The 8,227-nt window shown below is 40.7% G+C and overlaps 1 protein-coding gene across 1 annotated transcript in view; it reads left to right on the top strand.

The window, feature by feature from the left end:
* LOC124776308 overlaps positions 1-8,227 on the top strand; it is a 212,799-nt gene that overhangs the window by 174,086 nt on the left and 30,486 nt on the right. Inside the window, exon 6 of the mRNA XM_047251240.1 lies at positions 2,418-2,565. Coding sequence (XP_047107196.1) covers positions 2,418-2,565 — 148 coding nt within the window. The remainder of the gene's footprint in view (positions 1-2,417; positions 2,566-8,227) is intronic.

Raw genomic sequence — 8,227 nt, 5'->3', positions numbered from 1 at the left:
ACAACCATTTCTCTTAATATGTACCCCTTTCAATATCTATCGTTGTATCTAATGAAGGCGTACAGCCGAAAGCCGGTTAGTAACACAAAATAATAAATATTATAAAATATAATGGAAATACAGAAGCGTCCGATCTTACCCGTCGGCTTTGACCCATGACGTCACAAATGTAGCGGAAACGACTATAAACGACAATTCCAATATGGCGGATATAAAAACATCGCATACGTATTATCCAATATGGCGGATATAAAAACATCGCATACGTATTATAAACACTGAAATACACAAGTTTCACAAAAAGCCTAATGACTCTAACGGGACAAGCGTGGGAAATTGGGGGTTTTTGGGTGGGGACAAACTAAATATACACAAATGTAGCCACCGACCGCCATACAAAACCACGCAAAACAACGAAATAAATCAACATCACAAAACTGACCAAATACCAAAAAACACATTCCTATCCAGAATCGGACACTTCCTTGACCTATATAGCTCAACAGAACCTACCGATCACATCCTCCAATACAAAAAAAAAACGAACACTTCCCTTACACCTGCATACATCTACAACAGCTCCCAATCACATAAATTACGATCGAACACTTTCGTTGACCTATATAGCTCAACAGAACCTACCGATCACATCCTCCAAAAAAAAAAAGAAAAAACGAACACTTCCCTTACACCTACATACATCTACAACAGCTCCCAATCACATAAATTACGATCGAACACTTCCGTTGACCTATATAGCTCAACAGAACCTACCGATCACATCCCCCAACACCAACCTAAAAAACCAACGCTTCCCTTACACCTACATACATCTACAACAGCTCCCAATCACATAAATTACGATCGAACAAAGATAATAATAAACAAGTGGTACTCGAGGCCAGGCAGGGGGGGGGGGCTGCGCCCCCCCCTGACCCCCCCCCCCCCCCGCCAAAAAAAAACCTCCCAACCTAACCTCGTATTCAGGGCTACGCTACAGATCAATGTGTAGGTCCCTAACGTCACGGGTCAAAGCCGACGCGTGAGATCGGATGTTTCTGTTGACACAAAACATACATCAAAAACAAAAAAAAAGGAACTTACCTCAAAAAAGTTCCAGCCCCACAAACTAGATTGGCCACCACAATCACACACAAATGCACACACGCACGCACGCACGCGGGAAATACAGAAGCGTCCGATCAACAACTTCGGCGATTAAACGGAATAGTTGTAAGAACTTGATAACTTCTAACGGTGTCTTTCATATCCATTCCTGAACAAAAAACCACAACCAAATACACTCAATAACAAACTCTCCCGACGTACAGCAATGAGCATTAAATTAAAACAAACGAAAACCATGAACACACCACCAGAGAGCACCACAAACAAAAACAAGACATCTACAAACACGCCACAATCGCAAAACAAACTCCGCGCCGTAATGACGTCACACACCACAACACGCTTACGTCACGGGTCAAAGCCGACGAGTAAGATCGAAGGTTTCTGTTGACCCAATATAATACCAGCGTCAGTTTACTTTCATAGTCAAACAGTTGTACAATACTTCCCCAAAAAATCACTCTTCAAATGAAAGAATCAAATAATCTCATTCGCTAGCTGGTTTTAACTTACACTTCTTGCTGACAAGATTTCTTATAGTTTCTTTTTTTTAAAAAAAAAAGTTTCGCGGTGTCACGTAACCTTGGTATAACGCCACAAGTGAGTAAGCTATCTGTCGGACGAAACGGGTCTTAAGACATGTACGTTTTCCGTAATGTCTCCACAACGAATAAAGCTGTCTGGAAATGGGTTTCGCCAGCTTCACATGACGGCGTCTGATGACAAGAAATAAACTACGTGATAGGTACTGTTTTGGATGAGATCGGCTTCCTGTGCAATCGTTTTCACTTCCAAGTAACAAAAATTCCGTTAGCCATTATTTTACGAGTCTTAGCGGATTTGCCAACTAAAGTGCCACTTGTTTGACCAGACGCCAATGACAATTCGAGGCGAGGGAGCGCCGGATTTCGGGCATGAACGCTCACTAAATTCATGTCAGCTGTCAACTGAAACCACTGAAAAATTAGGGCGAATAAGCCCATACAAAATAATTACGTCTGCCACGTCTCTGATTATTATATGTGGGCACTGCAGCACGCTATTGAAACAAATGCACTTTTTTATTTCAGAAGTCTGTAACTTGAGCCCATCTGTGATACCTCGTACTCCTATGTCACTGTGGTGACAAACACAGGTGTAACGATAGCCTTGCCGTAGGGGAAAAGCGATATAGGACGTATAGTGGAGTTTCATATCTAACATTATCGCATAGCCTCTAGAACAGACCATTTTGTAGCACAATGATGGTTGGACCGAATGTTGTGAGTGACTTCTGTCTATGTGTGCAGGACGTGCAGAGAACACTGTTCCCGTATGGCGACTATGAAGATCCCGTCAGTGAGCTGAAGAAACTGCTGATTGCGGAAGGTTTCCAGATTTCGCACTGCGCGCCAGGAGCCATGGAAGTCGATTTCAGATCTCGAAAGGTGGTCAGAGGTGAGCATTTGCCGTAGCTTTCTGGTACAAGCAACAACAGTATCATTACGGAAGTAATTATGTGACACGTCTTTTTATCACGTGCAAATTTAGAACACGTAGTACGAACATTTTTTTAAAAATTTTTTTAGTTTGATGGTGTCCTCCACGAATTCCTCTCCTCTGCTATCCTTTTCATCTTACAGCAGAACTCCACAGTTTTTATTCTCTATAGCTCCTTCTAGTACCATGGGAGTTATTCCCTAATATCTTAACATATGTCCTGTCATCCTATACCTTTTTTCTGTGAGTATTTTTCATGTACGTGTACTTCTTTCCTCTGCAATTCTGCGAAGAACCTCCTCATTTCTTACCTTACCCTCTAATTTTCAACGTTCTTCTGTAGAACTACATTTCAGTGGCTTTGATTCTCTTCTGATCAGGTTTTTTCACAGTCCATGTCCAACTACCAAACAACGCTGTGATTCAAAAGTACATTCTCAGCAAGTTATTGTTCAAATTAAGACCTATGTTTGAAACTAGTAGTCTTCTCTTGGCCAGGAAAGCCCTTTTTACTATTGCTAGTCGGCTACCTGTTTGCTCTGCTCTTCATGGTTTATTTTGCTGACTAAGTAACAGAGTTTCTTAACTTCATCTTCTTCGAGATCACAAGTTATGATGCTACGTTTCTCACTGTTCTCGTTTCTGCTACTTCTCATTACTCTGGTCTTTTTTCGATGTACTCTCAATCGATATTCTGTTCTCATTAGGCTGTTCATTCCATTCAATAGGTCCAGCAATTCTTCTCTTTCACTGAAGTTAGCAATGGCATCAGCGAATCTTAACATTGATGTCCTTTAACCTTCAATTTTAATTCCACTGTTGAACCTTCTTGTATTTCCGTCGTTGCTTTTTCCACGTATAGAGTGACCAGCAGGGGTGAAAGACTACGTCCTTGTCTACACTCTTTTTAACACAAACACTTCGTAGTCTTATTGTTCCCTCTTGATTCTTGTACATGTTGTATAGTATCTCGTCTTACCCTATGGCTTAACCCTATTTTTCTCAGGATTGCTCCATTTTACATTGTCTAACGCTTTTTCCAGATATGAATATCTTATGAACATGTCTTGTTTTTTTTCAGTCTTGCTTCCATTATCAACCGCAACATCATAACTGCCTGGCTGGTGCCTTCACCTTTCCTAAAGTCATATTGATTGCCAACTAACAGATCCTCGATTTTCTTTTCCGTTCTTCTGTGTATTATTCTTGTCAGCAACTTGGATGCATGAGCTGTTAAGCTAATTGTGCGATACCTGCCGGACTTTTCGGCTCTTGCTAATCTTCGGAATTGTGTGGATGATGTTTTTCCCTAAAATCTCATAGTATGTCGCTAGTTTCCTTATGTTTTCCCTATTGACTCCTGTGTCTTTTTCTGTCAAGTCATCAGTTAAGTTCTCCCCCTCACAGAGGCCCTCAATGTAGTCTTTTCACCCACCGCTCTCTCCTCTTCATTGAACAGTGGAATTCCCATTGCACTCTCAATGTTACGCTTGATGGGCCACATCGTGTTAGTGTAGTATACTGCATTGTGGTTTCAATAATCTTTAAATATACTTCAAATACAAATGAAAGTTAAAATTACTATCGTTAATCCTTGCGATAAAAACTGATTATTTCCATAAAACCACATTAATACTCAAACACAATTATGACACCAACAGCACTCTGATGCTATGTGAATATTTTTAACTATTTGTGAGCAAACCCACATCAGAGCAACAGAACTGTCTGCATATCTGTGCCACCGTAATAGAATTCGATAATTCTCATATAACTATTGTGGTAGCATTGTTAATATTAAATTGTTAAGGGCTAAATCAGTAACACTCTGGGCAAGCGACGGATAGAATTTCAGCAGCATGCTCAGCTTGATGAACCCATTGTTATTTCGGGTCCCTCTTGTCTTAAGCATACTACACGTTGAAAACTCTTCAACATCAGCGCTTTTCGCTTTTACTAACAAAGAATCAACACCTGATACATTTTAATGATAACGAATAGATCAATGAATCTTTCTTTTAGTTTTTTTAGAGAACATTGTTGTATGGAGATAAACAGCGATTAATTTACTTATAATCAATTATTCAAAATGACAGCCACAATCGCATTATTTATTTTGCCGCCAACCGGTTTCAACCCGTGATGGGGTCATCTTCAGGGCAATTTACACCACATGGTCGCTCGTTGGAGTCGTCACCCTGTCTGTGCACGGTTAGTAACTATAGTTACTTCAGGGCAATTTACACCACATGGTCGCTCGTTGGAGTCGTCACCCTGTCTGTGCACGGTTAGTAACTATAGTTACCGTGCACAGGCAGGGTGACGACTCCAACGAGCGACCATGTGGTGTAAATTGCCCTGAAGATGACCCCATCACGGGCTGAAACCGGTTGGTGGCAAAATAAATAATGCGATTGTGACTGTCCTTTTGAATAATTGCTTTATTTTATTACTTATGGACTGAATGACAGTTTTACTCGAGGATGAGTCATTCTAGACATTATTGTTAGTGTTTTGTGTTCCTTGTTCGACTTTCTGAGAACAACTGATTCTCCTTTCACATTAGCAGAAGCTGGAATCGAAGTTGCCCTCCAAACATTCACTAGTTTAATTTCCAAAGGGATTTTGAAGCTGCGTTTTCTGTCATTTCCGCATAGCAGCCTTTCGTGATATGGAGGATGTTATGTATTGTAATAGATACTGTGTTTTTGTTTCCTCATTTGTGTGCCTGTGTTTCATGGAGAGTGCAGTTGACATCAACCTGAAGAAAAATATTTTCCAAGTCTATTACTACAAAAAAGACGTGTTGCCTAATCATAACGTTGGCAGTATAACTACTGGAAATGTCCTAAAATGTGAAACACGTCTGGAGGTGAGCTTTTGAATTTCAGTATGCTTAAGACACACAAATAATTGTGACAGTTAATGATTTTTGCTGTTTAGTCTGCAGTCGACGCATCTGAGTACTATTAGTGGTTGTAGTCCCTGTACCCAGTAGCAGGCTACGGTGGCCGATGTGCACTGACTATCTTTTGTCCAAAGTGCTGGGCGAGATCATTCGTTTGTTCTGAAAGGGAGGCCGATAAATGTTTTCCACCTTTCGGCCGTTCAGCGATGACAAAATCGAGGCATGCGCCTTGCAATCTTTCTAAAATGACTTTACAGAAACTATTCGGTAAAAGAATTTCATTCTTGCTTTACTTATAGCGTAATATGTCAGGTTCATTTCGTTAATGATAATAGTTATTGTGACATGTACACGAAAGTAAGACACAGCGAAATTCGGAAAAGAGTGCAATGAAAAACAGAGGACGCTATGATTTTGTGTTTGATGCAAATTGCATACTGTGTTGTTGCTTACGAAATTTAGCTAACATACTAAACTTTTCTTAACAATTGTGTACAAGTATTTATCTGTCACCAATCTCGAGCAAACTGATGTGATGTAATACACTCATTTGCGATCGCACTGCACCAGTGATAAAGCCACAGTGAAATAGCCACAGATTACTCATATTTCGTAATCAGTTTCAAACATCGAAATGAGATTTTGGCAAATGATAGTATATAAAGAGGAGACTATTTTACCATTACGTTGTTATGTAAAATTTCGGTATCTACCGTGTTAGTCCAATAACTATAGACTTTTACGGTGAAAGAATGTAATTTTTAAGGGCCATCGATAGCTGGTGAAATGAGAAATGCTATGGGTTTTGGAACATCATATATGAAGACATTACACAATTTTTGGACCGAGAATTTTCTTTTTCATAAACTACTGACTTTACTTTTCCTCAGTTCCTAACTTAATAAACTTAATAAAGCACTGTTTCAAAATCGTCTCGCAACTGTGGGTGCACAACATGTTAGCGACATGAGACTGTAAACTCCGCTTTGTTTTGGCAAAAGAAGCAAATTTTGACATGGCAACCAGAGAACCCAAAATTCGCCACCCATGATGCTTCTCTGAAGGTTACAAACGGTTAACAAGTCAGGTGAAAATAAGTCTCTGCGTTTTCGGCGGAATTCTTTTTAAATGCTAACGAAATGAGACGTGACGTAGATCTTTTTGAATGGTCACCACGCAAGCGTGGGCGTGCAGGGGCCCCACTTAATATTTACAAAAAATGTGAGTATAGGCTTCAGTTTAGAACAGCACTTCCCTCCAGCACTCGGCATTTCCCTGGAATGCCTGCCCGTAACCCCCACCACTACCATTCTTCCCACATGTTCAGCGCCAGCTGCCCGTCTACCAGCCACGGAATTCCGTGCGGACTATACAGAAACGGAAATAAGGCTCATTGACATACATGTTGGGTATTTTGGTGCTCGGCCGCCAGGCCTTTGAGACACAAACTGTAGTCACTTCCTAGACTCCACAAGGCTGGTATTTCCTGCTAGAAGTATTACTGAATCTTGGTAACAACGTAGGATATGTTTGGCAACCGTGAGACCAACGAGTTACTTCCTGGATGACACAGAATTAACCTACAAAATTCGCTTGATATATTCATATAACTTCCATTAAATTATCTGAGTGAGTTTCATATAAGGTGTGAAATAAAGTTATCAGTTCATGGTTTCGATTCTAGGAAAGTCATTCGATGTAGAAATTGCAATTAATTTCGTCTTTCACATTGCGAGGTTATATGCCCTAGCCAGAACTGGAGCAATAAGGGAGAGCAAAATGCTGCAGTATTCTGCTGGCTGTGACATAATGTCATTGCCTGGCAAGCTGGAACTGCTTTGGTTCCCGGTTCCAGTCTCACTGGAGGATACATTTTTAGCCATTTTGTGACAGAGCTACGAGCAGTAAGATCGAAAATCAATAAGGAAATTTTATTTACGAGAGTTGAATGAAAAGTAATGCCTCCGCCTTCGTTAATTGGGTTTAGATGGAAATATTTTAATAAATCAAACGCAGAAATAATCCTTAGAATGTGATCTTTATTACCAATATTCACCTTTCCACATAATCTCCAGCCAGTTGGATACATTTCTGCCAATGATGAACAAGTTTTCTGAAGCCGTCACGGAAGAAGTCGACATTCTGTTTCCTCAACCACAGTCTCACAGTTCTCTCAACATCTTCATTAGAAGCATTATGATTCCCCACAGATCGTCTTTTATTGTCCGGAACAGATGGACGTTAGACGGTGCTAAATCTGGACTGTATGGAGGATGCCGTACTGTGGTGAGATTCAGTCTCTGAAGTTATGCTGTGGTGGCATGTGAAGTGTGTGGTTTGGTATTGTCATGCTGCAGGAAAACATTTCCCTCTTCCTTTCGAACCCTTGTTAGCCGTCGTCTCAGAGTTCGCAGCGTTGTGATGTAACGCTCTGAATTTATTGTTGTTCCACGACCAGGGAAATCAACATGGATAACACCATCTACGTCCCAGAACACTGTGGCCATGATTTTCTTCAGCTGAGGGCTGCGTCTTTAATTTATTTTCCTGGGGCGAGTCTTTGTGTCGTTATTCCACAGACAGACGTTTCGTCTCCGGGTCGTCATGGTGTACTCACGTTTCGTCTTCTGTCACAATTGAATGGAGAAAGGCGTCACCTTCATTCTCGTATCGCGAGAGGAGGTCCTGGTAAATTTGAAGTCTGTGCGCTTT

Source organism: Schistocerca piceifrons, chromosome 2 (genome assembly GCF_021461385.2).
Source record: "Schistocerca piceifrons isolate TAMUIC-IGC-003096 chromosome 2, iqSchPice1.1, whole genome shotgun sequence".
NCBI classification, from domain to species: domain Eukaryota; kingdom Metazoa; phylum Arthropoda; class Insecta; order Orthoptera; family Acrididae; genus Schistocerca; species Schistocerca piceifrons.
Note: the sequence above shows the minus strand (reverse complement) of the source record. Positions and strands in the feature narration are given on the sequence as shown.